The 21,329-nt window shown below is 39.7% G+C and overlaps 3 protein-coding genes across 3 annotated transcripts in view; 1 reads left to right on the forward strand and 2 right to left on the reverse strand.

Moving 5' to 3' along the window:
* The window catches only part of ITGA2 (integrin subunit alpha 2), a 102,973-nt gene extending 92,315 nt beyond the window's left edge, over positions 1 to 10,658 (forward strand). Inside the window, exons 28-30 of the mRNA XM_067545612.1 lie at positions 956 to 1,045; positions 5,591 to 5,707; positions 6,920 to 10,658. Of these exons, the coding sequence (XP_067401713.1) occupies positions 956 to 1,045; positions 5,591 to 5,707; positions 6,920 to 7,009 (297 nt within the window). The 3' untranslated portion in view covers positions 7,010 to 10,658. The remainder of the gene's footprint in view (positions 1 to 955; positions 1,046 to 5,590; positions 5,708 to 6,919) is intronic.
* Positions 10,659 to 12,212: 1,554 nt separating this feature from the next.
* LOC137151252 (molybdopterin synthase catalytic subunit) lies at positions 12,213 to 18,466 on the reverse strand. The gene is made up of 6 exons (XM_067545610.1): positions 18,426 to 18,466; positions 18,233 to 18,331; positions 16,964 to 17,091; positions 15,851 to 16,004; positions 14,400 to 14,523; positions 12,213 to 13,743 (listed from the first exon to the last, which is right to left on the reverse strand). The coding sequence occupies exons 2-6, from the start codon at positions 18,244 to 18,246 to the stop codon at positions 13,654 to 13,656; spliced, it is 510 nt and encodes a 169-aa protein (XP_067401711.1). The 5' UTR covers positions 18,247 to 18,331; positions 18,426 to 18,466; the 3' UTR covers positions 12,213 to 13,653.
* Positions 18,435 to 20,898, reverse strand: LOC137151254 (molybdopterin synthase sulfur carrier subunit-like). Its single transcript, XM_067545611.1, has 3 exons — positions 20,509 to 20,898; positions 19,619 to 19,740; positions 18,435 to 18,572 (listed from the first exon to the last, which is right to left on the reverse strand). Exons 1-3 carry the CDS (start codon positions 20,518 to 20,520, stop codon positions 18,446 to 18,448), a joined length of 261 nt encoding a protein of 86 aa, XP_067401712.1. The 5' UTR covers positions 20,521 to 20,898; the 3' UTR covers positions 18,435 to 18,445.
* Positions 20,899 to 21,329: the final 431 nt, after the last annotated feature.

A 21,329-nucleotide genomic window follows, 5' to 3' on the forward strand; every position in this document is an offset into this window, starting at 1 on the left:
AAAGGAGAGTGTGCTGCAGAGTCAACAGTTAAGTAGAGAATGATGATTCAAGAGATAAAAGGACCAAATGTTCATCCCATCTGGGAGAGCTTCTCCAGTATTGCATGCAAAGTCTGGAGTTCTGCCCATATTCCTCAACTAACAGGCCCATTCCTATAGCACTCTTTTAGACTGGTCTCCCTGTTCTGATTGTCGCATGTGGATGGTGTCACATTGAGCACAGCGGTGCTGAATTGGTAATGTTTGAACTCCTGAGCAGGCTCCTCTAGCATTGGAAATATTAATGGAAGGAGATGGAATCTCTATGTCAGAGCCAAGAAGCCGTTTAAAAATAATTCCATTTTTTACCTTTTTCAGTTCAGAAAGAATGAGGAGGATCAGATGCTGTGGGGTGGGGAAGAACAGATAGTGCTAGAAAAAAGTAAAAAAGGAGAAAAGCAGAGAGAAGTTGGTGAGAGAGAGAGAGGGGGGGGAAAGGAAGGGGAAAAGCACACTCTCATTTTCCACATTTTTTAAAGGTCAGAGCTATGTCCCCATACTGCGTTATGTTGCCTTTCCATACCCCCCTTTGCTCTGATTCCCTAGTCATCTTCATAGTTAAACAGCAGCAAAAGGTTTCAAAAAAGTATTGATATTTTAGTATCTCCTTTTCTCTGAACTGTCTGATGAAAATAGATTTTTTTTTTTTTTTTTTTTTTTAAAAGAGTCTTAATTGTTAAGGGTAAGCATAGCAAGGTTGATTTCTACATTACTGGCATATATATGCACTACTTTCCTGCACCGTAATACTTTCCTGGCTTTGTAAACTCTGGGAAATATAATTCCAGTTTTTATAATACTATAATTTTCTTCAGCTCTACAGTATCATTCATTTTAAGGAAAATTATTTGAAAACATCTTCATTATGGAAATGCTTGATTAGAATATAGTTTACAAGTTAATTTTTCTATTGCAGTCAACTTTCCAGACATTACTGCTGACAGCAAATGCAGAAATTGATACATATAACCCAGAATTATTTGTAATTGGAGAGAATACCCTAACTGTGAGTGTTGTTCAATGGAAGTGTTTCCTTTCTTTATATTTTACTATATCTAAAAGCTAATATTTGATTTTTAATGTCACTGAGGGGGCATGGGGCAAGTTACAGAAAATCTGTTTGTGCTTGAATATGTTAAGTTGGTTTTATTCACTTGTCTATTTTTGGAGCTATTGAAATGTCAGTTTCAGCTGGCTTGTGTTCCTGGAAACACTGTTTAATGTATATAGGTTTTCACACCCGAGTTTTGTTGTGAATGAACTCCAAAACTACCAGCAAAACTCAGTAGAAACCTCTGAGGTTCAACCGGTTTCATGTTAAAAATGTCAAATTTTGCAATGATTTTGCCACAAAACAATAAATTGGCCTGGATTCATGAACTTTAGGAAACATTTCAGCAAATCTCATCTGAGTTTTAAGTTCTTTTTTCATAGGTGCATTTTGGTTTAATTGTGAATGTTTTGCACAATTCTAATGATGATCAAAATCACATCTAAATTGCAACATGTTGCAGAGTAGTCTCCAATTTAGAATGGATATAATTTGGAAATTTTAATAATATTGATGCTTTAGTGACTTTTCTCTTAAATACTCTGTTGTACACACTGCTATGGTTTAGAATGTTGCCTCCCAAGGATTACGTTAATTAAAATATAAATTTAAATAATGCTGGAAAAATACTGGAAAATTGTTACAACAATACCCTTCCAGTAGGAATAAAAACATCTCCTTCCCTTGGTCTGTGTGTGAGTTGACACTCCTCCACTTGGAATACTGGTTTTGTATTCCTTTTCAGAGAATTTCCTAACCCATCTGATTTTAAAAAATTGATCTATTTCAAGGCTTTTGGGGATCGGGATGCAACTCAAGAAACAAGCTAATAAGGGAGTCAGATTGATGATGATAATGTGCATCAGCACCCAGTTGCAGCTAAGTGGAAAATCCAATTAAATATGTACTAGGGCAGTTATTGATTGACCTATCTCCAAGTGGAAATAAGGCTAAAGTACAGTACTGTTTTTGTCGTCATTGTTCCCATGCAACATTGCACTTTGTAAAGAGATTCTAAATGGGACCATTTGAACTCAGGCATATATTCAGTTCCTGAAGAACTTCTGAAAAGAAGAGAGAGTATATTTGTAGGTTTGGCAGAATTTCACAATATCCCACAAAAAAGCAGATGCCCGTGTTTGGACTGGCATGATATTTGGAGTGTCTGAGATCATGAGACATGTATATCTCTGACATCTTTCTCTTTGTTGTTACCCTACTTTAATTCTTAAATGTTAATTATACTAGCAAAACAAGATCATGAAATTGATTGTAGAAATTGTTATTCGTGATTAAGAAATTAATCATACATGAATGTAAGTTTGGTGTGCAGAACCTTGGTGTCCACCTTAAAAATGAATATTGGAAATGTGTGTTGTATCCTCCACTTTTTAGTGATTTCGGATCACCTGAAAAAAATATAAAATCCTGGTCCCATGAAATCAGTGAGAGTTTTTTACACTGATTTGAATGGTTCATTCATCAGGTGTGATTTGGGCCATATTATAGGGTTTGGGGGAGGGGATAGTGGGGGAGATGTTAGTCTTCAGTATTTTTATTTCAAAGGACATTTCCTTCAAATAAATTGGACCCTCAAGTCTCCATGCCACCAAAGGTTTATATGTGAATTCAGGTTTTCTCCGTTTCTTTCCCTCACCTCTCAAATTTTCCCCTTTCTGTATCAGATGGTAGCATGACTAGCTGAGAATCCCTTGCCTAAAGCCTTAATTTAAAATCTTATTTTTTGCCTTTACTTATATCATAAGATCCTCTAGGCATGTATCTCTCTCTTTGTACATGACTGAGCACACCATTGACCCTCAACAAATAAACACATAATTCTATTGTAAAAAAAAAAAAAAAGCCTTAAATATCAACAAAAATATATCATGAAAATAATCGTACATAGAGTATATGATACATACATTAATGGTCCTAACATGACACACTAAAAGTAATGAAAGCAAAATAAGTATTTCTAGAGGCAAAAATGCAATTTCCCCCCCAAATCTTGTTTATTTAGAATCTCCTGACTCTAAATAACAATCAAAATGTGTAAAATCCACATTTAGTGACCAATAGAGAACATACTTAATGTGTAGTTAATGTAATTTTTATTATAATAGCATTGTGGAGATTCTGGATGAAATTGAGGTTTTGTCACTGACTTCAGTGGGGCCAGGATTTGACCCTTCATGTCTGTTCTTTTTCAATGGTTCTGGATCAAATCCACTAAGTTGGCAAGTAAAAAGATGTTTCTTCTAACTGCCTGCCTTGCATGTTTAAGCTAGATTCTCACTGGCTTATACCTCTGCAGTTGGGACTTAGTTCTGAGGATGATGTTCAAGCCAGAATGGAGCCCAGCTCCCACTCTCTGAGCTGTTTTGGCTCTACGGAGCTCACAAGAATAAATATGTATTTTGATAAGTAAAGTCAACACATTGTATTCAGAATCCATACTGGGAGAAATGATTGATCTCTTGCTCAGTAGCCTGAGCTTACCATCTGCTTGGACTCAGGGGCAGTGCATTGTTGTGCTGTTCCTGGAACAAACCAGTTCTGCTGCTGCTATGGGGAGGGAGTCTACACCCAGGATAGTGTGCATTCCCCGCATGCCAGTGCAGCCAGCCACTCCCCACCCTTTCCTGCACACCTGCCCAGGGGAAGGCATGTAGCAGCTTTGCAGATCCTGCTTCCCCTCCCAGGATGCTACCCAATACAAGTAGCCAGAATAAAGCAGTACAGAGGTGTCTTATGCCTCCTCGCTCCCTTGTGCCACCATGCAAGCTGGGCCACAGTTTGGTCCTAAGAGACTGCCATTTGCACATAGTGACTTTTTAAAAGGCAGAGATACACTTTGAAAGGAGGTAGCATCAGTATTTTTCTAATATCCATAACAGTACTAGCCAATCCCCACATAAAAGTAGCTCTTCCTTTATTGCAAATTAGAGAAGCTTGATTTCAGCATAAATGAATTGAATGTTGTCCCTGTGTTATTGGGTAGAGAAGCTTTTTAGATGTATTTGGTATGAGAAATCTTCAGATTTTTTTTCCAGTTAAAAAGGGCTGCCAGTTGGAGAACAAAGTACAGAATGTTAACCTGCTAAGATCATTATTGCGGCTGTTGAGTTATAAAATTCATGAATACCGTTGCAGTGAAATGGATACCATAGCCACACCTAACACAATAACAGGGTTCCAACGGTAGTCTTAAATCATTGATGTGTCAGTGTGGGTTTCCCAGAAAGCCTGAGTCTAAATTCCATCAGACAAAGCCAAGAGCAAGCAACCCTGAAAAAAAATACATGGCTATAGTTTGTCAGGTTTCACAGCAAGTAAAACATATTCCCATTAGATCTCTTTGTAAACATAACTCCTCACATATGAAAATCAAAATGTGCCTCCAAACAGTTTAAAGTTCCTGAAATTTGCAAGTAATATTAACAAGATGTGAAGTTTATAATCCTTAGGCTAATATCTCTAGAAGAACAATTGTAATTATCCATCTAAGTTTATAATCAGTCTTAACACATGCAAAACTAGTCCGTTTCTTGGTAGCTGTCACCTGGAAATTAGTTAATTTCCAGATATTTTGGGAGCTCTGTTTTCAGATGTAGGAGATCTTCTGACCAGTGAGAAGCATGGCTGCATCTAGAAACTCAAGGAAGAGCAGGTCCCAGCACAATTCCACCTTTTCTGTCCTTCCAACCTGACCCATCTCCTCTTGCTGCCACTTCTTCAAGCCAAGAACTGGTAGTGGAAACATGGTTAGCATTAAGGGCAGGGAAGAATTAGTACAGATCTTAGAATAGTTCCAAGTAGGGAGTTAGGACCTGCAGGCAAAGAGCAGGGAGCCATCTGCCTGCTGGCATGGGAGGATTCTTCAACATTCAGGGTGGGTATAATGTCTGGACTTTTGTGTGTATGCGTGAATATAATGAATAATATAAATAATGTTGCCCTCTTGGATCTGGCCCAGAATGATGATAAAGGACCTACTACTACTGTCAATTTGTACTAGTTCTCTTTTAGCAGAGGCCTTTATTTTGTGAAGATGAAGGACCAGCACCATCCCAGTCCCAGCCCCATGTCTGTTAGTGGGTATATGTGATATATCTAGCAGTGATGTCGGTCTGCAGTGCGTGGATTCACTGCAGAAGGATTCCCGTTAGTGAAAAGAGAAGGAGGTGATGAAGAGATTACTCTTCCTCTTTGTTCTGTGGGCTCTGCAGAGATCATCTTGTTATGTATGTTTGTATGGCACCTAGTACGATGGTACTGGGGCTTCTGTGTCACTACCACAAAGCAATTAACTATTAATAATAAAAACAAGTAGCTATTGATACCAGTAAAATAGACCATAATAATTCTGGTGCAGTCCTCTAGTCTTTCACCGTGGAATCTGCACAACTATTACAGCTGAATAAAAGATCAGGGTTAGAAAAACTTATTTAATGTGGTTCATGTTGATACACAACAACTCAAAGTGTCTGCTTTCAGATCCCCGTTACAATAATGAAGCCTGAGGAGAAAGCGGAGGTACCAATCGGAGTTGTGATAGGAAGTATATTGGCAGGACTCCTATTGCTGTTAGCACTGGTTGCTGTTTTATGGAAGGTGAGTAGTTATTTATATCTTTAAAAATAAACCCAGTGAACGTTCCCGCCTGAATTCGTCAGGGCTATAAATGTTTGGAATTACTGTGTAATAATGCAGAACAATCATTTATCTGCAACGTGGGGATAAAAATATTTTTATTAGTATTGCATCTTCTGTGTGAGGATCTCAGAGTACGTTACAACTGATCCTCGCAACAGCCCTGGGAAATGTGTAAAATTATTGGAATACATTTAATAGACAAGGGACCTGGTGCAGGTAATGGGTAAGTGACTTACCACCAACTTTTTATATAACCATGGCACTTTTGTTTTCTGATCTGCTGCCAGCCTGCCTCCACAACTCGCCAGCTGTGCTCTGCATGTACCTCCAATATTCCACATAGGCAGGTTGGGCATCAGGAGGGATGAGGGGGTGGACTGTGGGGAAAGATGGGAAAATGAGCAAGCATATGGAAAAAGCAGACAGGGTGAGTGGTAGATGGAGAAAGGAAGAGGCCTGTGGGGATAGGGCAGGGAGGGACTACGAAGGAGCAGGGCTATACAGAGTGCCTGGTTTTCAGAAATTTAGCAGTTTGTCTCTGTGTGTTTGAAGAGCTCCCTGGTACACCAAGGCAGAAGTTCCCAGTTTATTTTGGTGTAAAAACACGTGGCTGCCCAGCTTTGGCACTTGACTGCACCAAGCAGAAGCTTATATCTCCTCCACCCTCTGTTTTTAAATGATTTGCGTACACAACATAACAACTTGAACCTGAAGGGGGGGCGAGGGTGGAGACACACTCCTGCTTTTGAGTATTTTTTTCATTGTTTGTTTGAAAAAGCTACTGTATGAATCAAGAATCATGTTTAAATTAACAGCTTGGTGTAATTACAGCTGGCTGGGAAATCAGTAGTTTTCTGCCACCAAAAAATACTGATGAAAGCGAAAAAACATTTTTTTCATTAAAAAAAAAAATTTTTTTTAAAGGAGGTTGTAAAAACAAAAACAGTTTACAACCTGAAAATTTTAGATAAAAACTTGTTTTTCTCAAAAAACTTTTTCATTAAAAAAAAAAATGTTCTGTGAAAATGTTTCAACCAACTGAGAAATGTACTTTTAAATGACTAAATAAATGGCAGGTGTAAATCTTCTAATTTTAGTACTTTTCATTACTAGGCAGCACAAAATAGACAATATACATAGCTGACAAACTATTTTCACAACTTCTTACAGCTTGGCTTCTTCAAGAGAAAATATGAAAAAATGACAAAGGATGTAGAAGATGTTGATGAAATTACAGAACTCACAAAGGACAAAGATTGAAGACAACAATGGAAATACCGAACTAAAATCCTTTGAGCCACAAACATTGGCTTTTGTCCAATCAGCTCTTCAGCTGGAGTGCCTTAAAGTTCAATAACTGTTAAACTGTTTTTTTAATGAATGAAAATGCTTTTTTATGGATGAAAATATTTTACAGATTCTTCTGTATTGTAAGAGTAACTGCAGGTCAGTTTTTTCAAAATGATTTATAGTGCATTTTCTTGTATATTTTTTTCCTTACAAACAAAATAGCCCTTTGAACTGGCAGGTCTGGAGTATACAGTAACACATTGTGGCAGAAATCCCACTCCTGTTCCACAAAAAGCAAAATACAGCAACTTTTTTTCAGACTATTTTGGAACAAGATCAGTCCATGTTTAATAGCCTCCTTTGTTCTGGTCAAATTAATTTTTCTACTAACTAAATGATCTAGATGAAATCATTGCATGATGAATATTGATTCTGGACAGGGAAAAGAAAAGCTCAGTTTACTGTTTTAGTTACTTTTTGATTGCCTTCGAGAACTGATTCACATTTCCCATCAAATCTGAGTCTCAGCTAATCCATAACATTACACGCTTTATATATTATAAAATGGGCAATGCATCCTCATTAGGGTATGAAAGTTCCATACTATGCCCAGTATAGGATGTCTGGATGGGTACTTCATATCAAAGTACACCACCATATTCCTTTCACTAAGATTACAAAAATTAAATTTTTACAGTGTATGGTATTTGGAAAGTGCTTCTAAATGAGACATGCTTCTGCCTTAGTGCGGCCTTGCATGTGTTGTCTCTTTTAAAGGCAGAAGATCTGAATTTGAAAACCCACTGTGACTTGCTGTCATTACTAGGTGCTACTGTGACAGTTTTCAAATTCTCAGCACTACACCAATGGATTTAAATTTTACTTTTCTGAACCCTTTTCTTGTGCTGTTCACCATCTTAACCAGGGAGAAGAAACAGGCCGGTATTTATTATTGATAAAAATCACTTAGTATACCTTTACATTTACATGGCATTTTTCTCTAACCCAAAGAGCAAATCTGAACTGAAAACCTTTATTTAGATTCGTAATCCTTACTTATGGCAGTAACCCCACAGACTATTTGCATGAGTAAGAAGATGCAAGATTTTGCCCTTAGTTGAGTAGCTGACAACAGTGCAGGAATGAAAGAAAGTGTGTGGTGTATTATGGGGGCACAGAAAAAGGTTCTTGTACCACTCTCATCATCATAGTAGCTGAGTGCCTTTCAGTTGTGCATTAAGCAACGTGATTACTGTCACACGCTGTTAGTTCTCATATATCTAAAGAACGTTTTAAAAAGTAACTTATGATTTGCACAATTTAAAATACAGTAGTACTTTTGAAAGAAAAGTTTTAAGAGTTAAAAAGGAACCCTTATTCAGATGACCCTATGTGATGCTGTTTTATTTGCATAAGGTCACTTAAAAAGAAAAATGTTATATATATGTATACACCCTTTACTTTAAAACAAAATCTTTGAATTTTAGGTTTTAAAAACTAAAAATCTCCATGTTAAAGAGAGAGCTCACATTATAAGGTTTGTGGGCTGAGATGATTGAACTTTGACAGGCAGTTCTCTCAACATTGCCCGTTGCAATATGCTTTTCTTTACATATACTGTATTATAAATAAGGTGTCTAAGGGACCAGGTCACTTTTGAAAATTGGACTTAGACTCCTAAATTACTTACGCACTTTTTAAAAGTTTTACCCAAAGTCTTTTCACTCAGTAAACAGTGGCCGGCCAAGCAACCAACCTTCCTGGCTGGTAGAGGTGCCTTTGGAATAACAGCTGAATTGTTTTCAGTATGTCTTGTTTTTATCCTACAAGGTTTTTATATTTTTACATATTATTTTATGGTGATGTGTTGGAAGATAAGCTGGATCCCAAACTCGATTGTCTGACAAATAAATATAGTTGCCACCAGTTGTGTTTGGGGCCAAACTGAGTTTTTAAAAATTTAGTTGTGTTCTAAACAATTCCTTAAAGAACAAACTTCTGATTTACAATTATAAATCCTGGGTATATCAACTAACACATGCAACCTAATGTTGAAGATAAAAATTGATCTCCTGCCTCAGTTCTCTTTTAACAATTTGGGGGGGGACCCAGTTGCTCCCATCTTGTACTTGCAGAATGCTCATACATAGTCATGTGCATTCAAAGCCAGAAGAGGAATTTAACAATGGAGCAGGTGGTAAAATCTTTCATTTCTTGTGGCTTTTGGTGGTGCTTGTAAGAAAACACAGGCAGGCAGCCAGTTTTCATGGTCAGTCACAAGTTGATGTGCAGATAAGTGTCATACATCTAGGGTTTTAGGTGAGTTAGCAGCTTATTGAGTAGGCAGTGAGTGATAAAATTCACTTTCCTTCACTGGATATTTTATTGCCTCAGACGATAGGATTTTTCACAGTCTGGAAATCATACTGTTATCAAACTACAAAGAAAGCACAGCAATAAGTAGGGCTTTGCATCTGTCACTTAACCATTTAATGTTATAGGTTTGGTGGGTTGGTTTGTTTGCCTTTTGGTTTTGATTTTTGTATTTGTATTTTTTATTACTTTAAATAGTTAATTCCATTTTGTAAAGAATAATTTTTTTTTGCACTTTTGAGTGGGCATAGCCTCAAAAATAATGCTGGAAATGTGATGTATATTTTGTACTGTGCATAAGTTTGGGGTTTTGTTTAGTTTTACCTCTAACGTTATTTTGAGGTGCTGGGCTTTGATTCCAATCTTGCTTGCAGCAGCAGAAGTCAGGAGTAACTTGTGACACTGAAAGAATTACACAGTGTAAAACTGGTGTGAGATCTGAATCAGATTGGCTGAAGTTTAGACGATATGAGTCAAGTCCTTTGTAAATCTCAAAAGTTAGTCTCATAGCTAGGACAGTGGTTCTCAACCTTTCCAGACTACTTTTTCTGCTAACAACTTCCCCTTTCTTTACCTTTTAATGAACTGTATCGTCAGATGATGTTCTCACTGAGAAATGCAGTTAAGATTTAAAATCTTCTCTGATGCTGATATTTCTGCCCTCTACTGTCTATATTTTGCACTTTGATACAGAATGCCATAGCAACTAATGTACTGGAGTTCTGTTTAATATAAAAATAAAAGACAAGCACACTAGAAAACCCTGCTGTTAAAAATTGCATATTGTGATGCTAACTGTTGTATATACCTGCTAATAGCAGACTGAATCTTTACAGAACTGGGTTCAGAATTTTTAAAAGGGTATCAGTGAATTTAAAAATCACTCAGGTAATGTTTTAATCCTACCATTGACACAAGTAAATCCCTCAGATCACTATTACTGAAAGATTTTAAAATAAAGCCTCAATTTTTTCAGATTTTTTAGTATATGCATTTGACAACTATTTGTGTTACCAGTTTCACTACTTTCCCTGTGTGGTCACTGTCTTCTGTTTGCGTGGGTCTTTCACACAACAAGAAATTGGAGGAAAATTCAGAAGGTAGGTAAATGTGTATATAAAACCACAAAAACAGGATAGCTACAGGGAAGAGAGAGTACTTTTACCTCGTCTTTCATCAAATTTGAAGGTGGCTGTATCCCTTTAGCAGTTTGGTGATTTATACTAAAACTGAACATCTGTTATTTCATAACACATATTGAAACTAGGGAAGGTGGCTTTATTCTTTAATAATGTGAACTGTGTGACTTTCAAAGTTCCTTCTGAAAAGTTAATTTTGGTCCCCTAGCACACTCCCACCTATAGCTGTCTCTCTACTGACATCTACTGGGTAGGATCCTGATCCACATCTCTGTGCCAGCCATTATTTCGTAACCATCTCCTAATATGTAATTAATGGTTCAAAATCAACCTAAACCACTTTAGAAAACATAACAGATGCAATACTATGAGGGCCAGAGCAACACTAAAAAAGTTGCTCAAGTTTATCAACCAGACAAAGCCTAGGTTTATACTCTGACACTGCATGCCTAGAAATGAGTATTCTCTAAGGGAGAACTTCTGCCATCAAATCCATTTTTTGCTTCCCTGCTGTGACCCTTTCCAGCCTCTACAGGTCAACTCTCTGTGTTCCACAAGCTGTCCTTTGTGCCTCGCACTTTTCTGTAGATGAACCATCTCACCAGCATGCTATCACAGGTATCCAAAAAGCATGTGTTAGATACAATGTATGTTTAAAAAAAAAAAAAATTGAGGATTGCAAGGGATTGTTACATATTGCAACAGGATGCTTGATTATACTAATGATCACTAATGATTGCAGCTACTTACCTTATTCAGGCATATTTGTCTCACTGATTTCCTGCAGCAGTGAATTGCACAGGTTTCTGTCACATCTTTAAAGCACTTCACCATAATGTCCAATGCTGTTTATTTGCCACATACAACAGTATTTACTCTAGTTAATGCTGGTTGTGCTGCTTTTGCTGGGCATCCCTTTGTCATAGTATGGATAGACAAAGGAAGGATTGATCAGTTGTGAATAGCCTTCATAAGTTGCTTGAATGTGTCAAGCATCTTAACTTCCTCTCTACTATAACTCCCAATATACCTTGAACTACGAGTATAAGCTTTCTTGGAGCTCTTCAATTTTCTATTTCATGATCCACTTGAACACAAAATTACACTAAATTAAGGCTTATTGTTCTGGAACTGTGTTTCGACAGTAACACTTGTGCCTTGCAGGACAGACACACCAAATGATGTTATGGTGGTGTGATCTTAGCAGTGACATTGTAACACAACATGCCGCTCCTGGTTGCTGGGAGGAAAGAGTATTCCTCTTTAGCTGCAGTCCCCTCTCTCTCTCACCAGCTGCTTATATATGGGAATGTGTGAATGATTATTCTGTACTCCTCCTGTAAGATCAATTAGAGAAGCACAAGTAAAATCCATAGAGGCCATGAGAATTGCTTCTAATGCAGATAAGGTAAGTTTTGCACATATTTTCCATACTAATGCTAGCACATAAGCACAGCACTGGTTCTGCCTTGTTCATAGACTACCAACAAGATGGCACATTAGTCCTATAACTCTGTAAGTAACTCCCATTTTTTTGCTTGATCCCAGGATTGGACCTCTTTCCGTAAATAGATTCACGTGGAGCCACCACTGTCAAGAATTTGAAACACTGTCTGGGTATAATAATTGTACTTTAAAAAAAACACCCCAACAACTACTGATCTCTCTGGAAGTGATGTTTATTCAGAGGTCTGACGGCACTGAACAATTCCCACAGCAAACGCCACATCCAAATAGCATAGTTCTTCTCTCAAACATTAAAAAAAAAAAAAAAAAAAATCACTCTACCCTACCTTTATATAACAGCCAAAGTGATATAGAAGACATGTCAGACACCCACAATAGATGCATACATGCAAAGAGTGGCTCCTCCTCTTCCAACTCCACTGCCATCAATAGGCAGTACACCACTAAAGTGCAAGGACCCAGTTTAATCAGACTTCTGTTTTGAAGTTTTGATTTTGTTTTCACTTACTCTGATTTAAAACGAACATCAAAGATATTATGGTGACTGAAAGATCAGAGACAATTTTGTCTTTTCTGGTTTTGCTTTGTGCAATTGACAGTGCATCTGAGGAAATAGTGAAACAAGTAGGATCCAAATGGTGTGTAATGGCCTGTTGTGTAACCTTGGACAAGTCACTTCACCCCTGTGCTTCTTTCCCTTTCCACTCATTTTCTGTTAAGATTATAAATTCTTTTCGGCAGGGACTATCAATCATTAAGTTTGTACAGGGTTGAGCACAATGGGGCTCTGATCTCAGTTGAGAGTTTGTGGCACTATTGCAGTACAAATTGATAATATTTGAATGTGAGTAACGTTGCTATTTTAATTTGTACATATGATTGGCTTTTTAATTCATACCATAGAACAAGACAGCTGCAAAAGCTGCTTCAAAACTAGTCACCTCTTTACATCTATTATGGTTTAATTGAGTTTGTGTTTTATTGCTAATATAAATTTGGTGTGTATGATCTAAAGCAGTATATTTTTTTAAGGTGATGGACTTGTAATATCAACTGTACAGTGAAAATATTTCTATCAAACAGCAACTAGGAAGTAACCATTAGTAAAATACTAATAACTGGGTATGATTTATATTTTTCTTTTATATAAAAAGTGTTTAATCTACTTAGTGTCAAAAATATCTTAAAGATGGTATGTTGACTTTTGCGCTCATAAAATTATCCAAAGGGATTTTTAAGATTAAAAACCCAAAAAAACCGCAAACCTGATTGTTGGGTTGTGGGCTCCAGTGTTGGCAGTGAACGCACAAGTTGCCAGAATAAAGGTATTTAAGCAGCATATAGTATATAAAACTAGACTCCTTTCAACCAAGTATTTTTGGGGAAATTTAAAAAAAAAAACAAAACCTCTAGCTATTTAAAAAAAAAAGCACAGCTGGGTGACTTTACAGAAGATGGAAGTTATTTGTGAACTTAAACAATCTAATTACTCTGTCACTCTGTCTTAATTAGACCAACATAAGTTGTTTAGATTCAAGTTTTTATAATGCACATGCTTTTACTTGATAGATTTATTGTAGAGTATCTACAACTAAAAGCTGATCTACATTGCACTAAAGCGTGAGGGGGTTGGTTTTAAGTGACTGTGGAGATGGAGTTATTTTCTATGTTTGCCCAAAAGCATTCCTTGTTTTCTTTCCAAGAATAATATTCTTCATAAATCTCCTGCAAACAAAAACAAAGAAAGGGAAGTGCTTCAGTAGTCTGCTACATATAAATACGAGTGCACAAAAATTCAACAGCTAATCTGCTATTAGTTATACAGTACCATCAGTTTGCACAGTGTTTGGCAGACACAGAAAAGGGGATACGACCTGGAGATGCATAGCACACCTCTAAGCCTATGCAGATCTCCACTGAGATTAGTAAGGCTCTGTGCAGGTCCCTCTACACAGAGCTCATGAAGGAAAGTATGAACTGTAACAAACACAGTGCTTGTGATGGTCACATTGTCATGCAATTGCCTTCTACATGACTCCATATTAAACTACTGTACCTTCACTTTAGAAAGGAGGATTTTCACATGTTCATGAAACTGACATGCTAAAAAATGACATTGACATCCAAAATGCTGGAAGCCAATGCTCAAGGGCCAAGTCCTCAGGACAGATCATCTAGTACCTAGCACCAGTCCTTTCCCACAGGAGCAACTGAACAAAACTCAAAACACAGATCCTTCTTTTTCACAATCCATTACATCCCTCTCCAATACAATTCACGGAAGTAGACCACTTATTCAAGTCTAATTATCAGACCCCAAGGACAGAGAGGAATATAAAGACCAGCGTACACTTTTTGTAAGCTACAATGCTTAAATTCACCTTTTTCCATATTGGAACTGTTGCTTTCAACGTGTTGATGCAGTATTGCACAGCCTCAAGAGATTCTACTCGGTGTGGCGAGGACACTGCTACAATCACACTTGCTTCTGTTACTGGAACTAAACTAGGAAGAGACACAAATAGGACACTGGACTTTAGATGCTAATGCACTGTAATTGTTACTTAAGTCCTCAACAATGTCTGGCCCCCACTCTCCTAAGGCATGGTACACAACACGATAAATGAGCATCCTAGTCCCCAAACACCTTATACTCAGAAAAAAAAGAAACCCCCAAAACTTAGTAGCAACAGATTTCAAATTCATCTTTTTAAAAACATATTCCCTCATTTTTTCTTTTTTAAACAGGGTTACAGAATCAGATAGGAAAACTGTTTTAGACAATACAGCGTAGAGCAGAACTTGGCAAACTTACAAAAATGATTGTGAGACCCCCTGCAAGAGAGTGAGTTTTGTAAATGAACAAAAATCAGTAAGGGCCAGCTCCAGCCCCCCATACTCTGTGTACCTGCAAAATCATGGAATCTGCATACGTATCCCTGACAGTCAAGTTTGGCCTTCCAATAACTGGGTTCTGCATCCAAACTGAATTTGTAAAGATTTTTAGTTTCAAAGGAAGATTGTATTTTTCCATCTATTGTAATTGATTTTGTAAAAAAATAAGCGAAGTCTCATATTACCACTTGTTCAGTACTGCTAAGTTATCTTTGGTGAGAGGTGGGGAGGCAGCCACGTGTGAGATGCTCAAATTAGACCCTGATCTTGAAACAGGCTCCACTAGCACCAAACCCTGCGTCTACTCACTGATTTCAATGAGATGGTGCACAAGCACAGAGATCATGTTCACTGGCAGATCCCTGTACCAGATTGACCCAGCAAGATTCTATAATATGCCATTACTTTCCAAATAATCTGCGTTTTAAACTCAACAAAAGGGTGATCTTCAAGTCTTGGGAAAAACCCATAAATTCCCAGTCAACATGACTGGGCATTCCTATTTTAAAGATATTTCAGGTTAAGACTGATAGTCTAGATCTTGTATACTGTGTGGTTAACTTGACTTAAGTCCTGCAGTGAAGGAGGACTTGGATTCTGTGGAACCCCAGGGTGGGGGGGAACCACAATGGCAGCTTCAAATACATTGAAAATAAAACAGATTTGTTTCAGGCTTCGTGCAGCCTCAAGCAGCCATTACCACACTGGTTTGTACTTGGTTCATCTTTTAAAGGTCTTTTTGGTAACACCGAGACAAACTGATTTTTTAAAATGACCAGGCACTAAAGCACAATTTTGCAGCAAGGGATGGATTCGGTGGCAAGTTTCACAGCAGGGACTATGCAGGTTCCTGGCTACACTGCATGCATGCACAAACAGCCAGTCCCATATTGACATTTAATTCAGATTTAGTTAGCTACAGCTTGGCCATACATACCCAAGTCTGTGGTGCACTGCTATATGTTTGACTGAAGGCCATTTTTGTCTAACATCTCTGCAGATTTTCTTCATTTCAGCTTCTGCCATTGGTGCATATGCTTCATATTCTAAGTGAATCACTTTTTTCCCTTCAAAGTTATTCCTTGTAGTACCTAAAAATAAATGAATTATTAGAAACAAATTATTTACTTCTCCTGCGATATAACCTGGAAGCCCCAGTCCTGAATGAGGACCCCAGTGTGCGAGGCACTTTAAAGAACAAAAATTATGCTCCCTGCCCCAAAGAGCTTATGTTCTAAGAATGTATGAACTACATATTTCTTATTGTGGAAACGATTCAAGCAGCTCACTACAATGAGTTGGAAATGATGGTTTTGTTAGCATATTAGCAATCCTTAATATATTAAAAGGACAGAATTTAACCCACCAATTTTACATGCCTAGAGTTACCAATGCCCAAAATGGCAACTTCTTCACAAGCCCAGATCTGGCTCTATATGTGGAGAAAGTTGTGCATGTTGTCACTGCAATTGCTCATACACCATGAATGGAATGGAATTTAGGTGCACACTGGGTACTCACTTCTGAGCACAAAGGGTTCTGAAAATGTACTACAAGGCTAGAATTAAGTCTCATCTCTTCTGTTCTTCAGGCACTATTTAATACTATTTTATGAAGTGGTAAGTTCTGTATGGGCTACACTGTGGAATTTAATGTCAGCCGTGTAGTGGGGGGACAGCCCTGATGGTCAGCAAATGGAGTGGGCAGAACCATAGTTCTCTCTAATCTCTACCTCCCTTTGAGTAAGTTGCTTGAGAGGAGAGCAACACCACAGCAGTCCCTGTGCTCCCCTAAACATAGGGGCTGCAATTCTAAACTGACCACACCATCAAGGAGGCTCCTTAGCATCTCATTCCCTATTGCATGAGGGCTAGCCAGGATCTTGCTCTAAATGATTAATACGTAACTTGCTAAATATTATCGGTTTGTCCTGCACACATTTTTAAGTAGTTTGTTTGAGAGCATGAGGTTGAACTCATGATGTGACTTGTGCTCTACTTACTGATGTATTTACACATCCAGGGATTTAGTTTAGGAGTGTTAAACTCACCTATGAATAGGGACACAGCCCCACAGCACGGAGAAACCACCAGCTCTGACACTTCATCTATAGAGAGTTTTTCATAGTTCAGTTTGATGAAATCTTTGGGCTCATCTTCACTTTCATTTGTGGCTTCTCTGGAAGGAAAAAGAAAGTTACAGAATTCAAAGATTCAATAAGTTACTTTTCTAGTTACATTGTCCATTTGCAAGCTGCTTTTTAAACAGCCCTGATGCCTGAGTTTATCCAGCAAATGTAGGGCACTCGCTAATGTGCCTCAACTGTAGGTTTCATCAGCACAGATGAAAAGGTAGGTCAATCTCCATGTCGAATCAGTTTTTAGCCCCTTTGCTGAGAGAACACTAATTGCACTTTTTGCTGGGAATTTCTGGAAGTATGGGGGTGCTGTTTGTTTTAATATACCAATTTTAGGGCCCAGTCTGCAGTGGGATCAGCTTGCATAGACCCTTTAGCTAGCATATCCCCCTATATGACCAGCGATAGCAAGAATATCAATTATAAATTGTCTAGAGTTAGCAGAAGCAAGGAAATCAATCCTATTACAATAAAAAAAACTAGAGCACTGGTCCAAATGATTGATTAGCTCCAGAGGCAATTTAAAAGCACTCTTTCAACTGGGCTCGTAGAAAGTAGAGGTGGCTACTACTCTATCAATAGGAACAAGAGAGGTCACTTAATCTGGGAAGTATAAGGAGGAGCTCATTTAACAGCAGTAAGATAGATTCTGATGTCAGTTGCACCAGCATAAATCAGTGGAGTTATCCCAATTTACACTGCTAAAGATGAGCAGAATTTCATCCACTGAGACAACCTTTCTCCCCCTCAGGCAGAAGGGGGACTTGAACCAGGTTCTTCTACATCCCAGAGGTGTACCTTAACTGCTGAGACAAAAGTTATGAAGGAGATGGTCCACCACCTTTGGTACCTAACTATGAGAGATGGTTCACAGTTAAGAATCTCAAGCAGAAGGAGGCAGGGAACTCAGTGAGAGGACACATCCTTTTCCTTGGCATCTCCCATTGGCTAGTTTATGCAACTCTCTGTCTAGTATGCTGGCTTTTGTGAAAGGCAGCTAAGAGGGGGAATCTCCCTCCACTCATTGTCCAAGAAGCCTGAGTGCCTACCTCAGGCTTTATGAATCCCAGTGATTTGTCTAGGCGCACCAAGTCCCTGTGTAAATCTAGCCCAAAGTATTTTGGCAGTTTTTTCCAATTTGTTGCATATATATTAATAATGTATTCCTGCATCAACTTATACCTCAGTGTCAGCATAATGGCAGGCTACTGCAGGGGATGCATGTTACATCCTCTCAGAAAGTTTCAGCAAAAGGGGAAAGTCATCCACAAATCACTGGACCTAAACAAAGAGAAAAATTAGAGAGAGAATTCAAGCAATATTTCAATGCTCTATCAACCCACACAGGCCATTTACAGGAAGAAGCTACACATACCCAAGTATGTTTGCCTGGAGTTAGCCCCCGCTGATAGGAGGAATAACAGCAACCTCGTCACCTGATTGTAGGACCAGAAGCTGATCACCAAGGAGCACGTATTGCTGGCAAACAGCAAAGATCACTTGATCCTCTATGGCAGCAAGTCTGAGGAAGATTGGCAGTAACATAAATACATTTAAATAAAATTAATTATTATAATTAAATGTGAACAATTAACTGGTGCATGGCCCAGGGCAGCTGAAGTCAATAAGACTAAGAATTATGCAACTGCATTTGTATTATTTTCTCTAAAAAAAATCACAACAAACAGCTGTATCCCCTTGGACATAGTGATTATCTTTTCATGGGCAAGGGCCAGTGGTAAACCAAACCAATACAATGATTTAAGATACAAATTAAGCCATTACATACATTTTCAAGCAAAATAAATTATATACAGTGGACATGAGGATAACACGAGTATAGTAGTAAATAATTGTGAAGCTTTATTTAAAAAGATAAAGACAATCATAATGAAAGAATTTTACTTTGCACTTACAGTGTATAGCACAGACTGGGGAAAATGCGATTGCCCAGAAGCAAGTAGAGATGCTAGCTGGGCAAGTAAAACTGTCAATATGTAAGTGATCTGGTTAGAAGCCAGTGGTGATTACTGACAGAAAGGCAAGACCCAGCCACGCCAGGGTAGGTACTAAAACATTTTCAAGAGCTTTGCATAATTTGCTACTGTAAAACATAATTTGTTTTGCTTTTCATAGGGAGACTAAAACTTGCAAACTACAGGCCACAGAATGATCAATGTCAGCAGTTTTTGATATCTAATCCAATAATAGACTGTATGGTAAAATACACTCCAATTTGATTATCTGCTGTTGCTGCTGCTACCATAAAACCCGATTTGATTTTGCGTGAGGCAAGACCCTTCTCTAATATTTAATTATAGCCTTTCAGTTGCAAGCTCAGCTGCTCCTACTAATGCCAGCCAGTTTAATGCAAAAATCAGTGAATTACTCACTCTTTTGAACATATTTATGAGCAAATAAGATCACAAGCAGCAAAATTTAAAACAGATTTTACTACTTTTATTATACTGAAATATTGACATACATATTTAATTCAACTATATTAATTTGTAACTCTATTAACAGTTTAAAAAAATTGATAGCACCAGAAGTATACTCTAAAACTACCTTGGATGCCTTTTAACAATTTCTTCCCACAGCTGTAGTGATGTTATTTGTTGCGGTACAGAAATAATCTCAGAGCGAACGCCTGCCAGTTCAGCGCTCCTAGCAAAGTACAACGCAACAACCTGTTTAAAGACAAATCGCCATTCACATTACACACCATTCATCTCCTTCCTCCTCAATGGGTATTTATAGTGCAGGAAGTGGGCCCCAACCCATTAGCTTCCTCCAAGAAAAAAAAATGCTGCGGATTGTTATAATTTTTTTAAAAATCAAATGGAAGCCAGTGGTTCTCAACTTTAGTTTCCTTTTTTCAGGTGAATGCCAGATCTCATTTTAGGAACCACAATCATGAGAGCTCATTTCACTTATTTTGCAGCCCAGGCTCCCAAGAAGCCCTTAAATGATCAATCCTCAGGCCTGGCCGTCAGGCTAAGGCTGAGTTTGGGGCCTTTAGGGAGGCGGACAATATTCCTGGGACTCCAGCAACATCCTCAACAGACTGAGTGGTGAGTGAGTGTCTTCATCGGAGGGGAGCCTCGGGGGAGGTCACGTCACCGTTACCAAGGGTCCCCGAGGTCACCTCACCCCACGCAAGCTGTAGCCCCACCCGAGGGCCGAGCCCAGCAACAAGCGGGAAGGCCTCCAGACAGGGCAGGCACTGAGTGAGGGGGCGTCCCCGGGGAGCGGAGGGGTGACACCTGAGCGGCTAGTCACTGCTCGGGGGAGGGGGAGCGAGCCCCGCCGGGGCTGAGCGGCACGTTGCCACCCGGGCGGCTCCTGGGCAGCAGGCTGCTGACCCCAGACTAGCTCCCGAGCGGGGCCGCTCCGCCCACAGCCGGCTGCTGTCCCTGCCCCGTTCCCGTGTAAACACCCGCGGCCGGGCTACGCACCTCGCAGCTCATTGACGGGGCTTTGCGGGTGGGCTCCCTTCTCCGGAGCCCGCTTAGCGCTTCCCGAGGGGGGAGCCGCGCCTGCGCCCAGCCGGCTGGCCCTAGCTCCCCGCCCGCAGCAGCAGTAGCTCCCGGCCCGCCCACTCGGCCGCTGGCTGGGCTGGCTGGGCTGGGCTCAGAGTCTGGGTTCCGCGCTCGGGCTGGGCCCCGGCCCTGCCACAGCGGGGCCCCAGCCCGGGGAGACAAAAGGGTCCGACCAAGAGCGGGCAAACGCGGCGCTGGCCAGCCCAGAAGCGCGGACGGAGCAGGAGAGTCCCAGCGCTGAGCCCGGGCCGCACGGTGCCGCTCTGCCCCGACTTGGTAATAGCCCAGGGCTGGAGAGACGCGACGCCAGGCCCGGGGGCAGTGTGGACGTGAGTCTCAGGCCTGTGTCTCTGGAGCAGGCCGGGAGCCGAAGTCAAAGCGCCACCAGCCTCGACTCCCAACTTCGGGGCAGCTCCTGCTCCGGGAGCTCTGGCGGCGCGGCTCATCATGCCCCAAAGCCAGAGCTGTGGCCTGGAAGTCAGCTGGAGGGGACCTGAGGGTCTCCTCTGATCTAGTCTCTAGCACTTCCTGCTGCAGGCTGGTTTGAAATATGGGCGAGCAGGTATTGTTCTCACCAGTGGCAAGGGAGCAATCCCGGACAGTCTTTACCAGTTAACTAGGCTGTAAACTCCTCAGGGCAGGGAGCGGGGCTTTGCATTTGTTCTGTAACGTCCAGCACTTCTTCGGGCAGTGTGTCAATCACTAGTTTGCAAGCAGGGCATCCACACGTGCATGTT

The sequence above is a fragment of the Emydura macquarii genome, unplaced genomic scaffold (assembly GCF_026122565.2).
Source record: "Emydura macquarii macquarii isolate MOO-44397 ecotype Brisbane River unplaced genomic scaffold, CSIRO-AGI_Emac_v2 contig_1045, whole genome shotgun sequence".
Lineage (NCBI taxonomy): Eukaryota > Metazoa > Chordata > Testudines > Chelidae > Emydura > Emydura macquarii.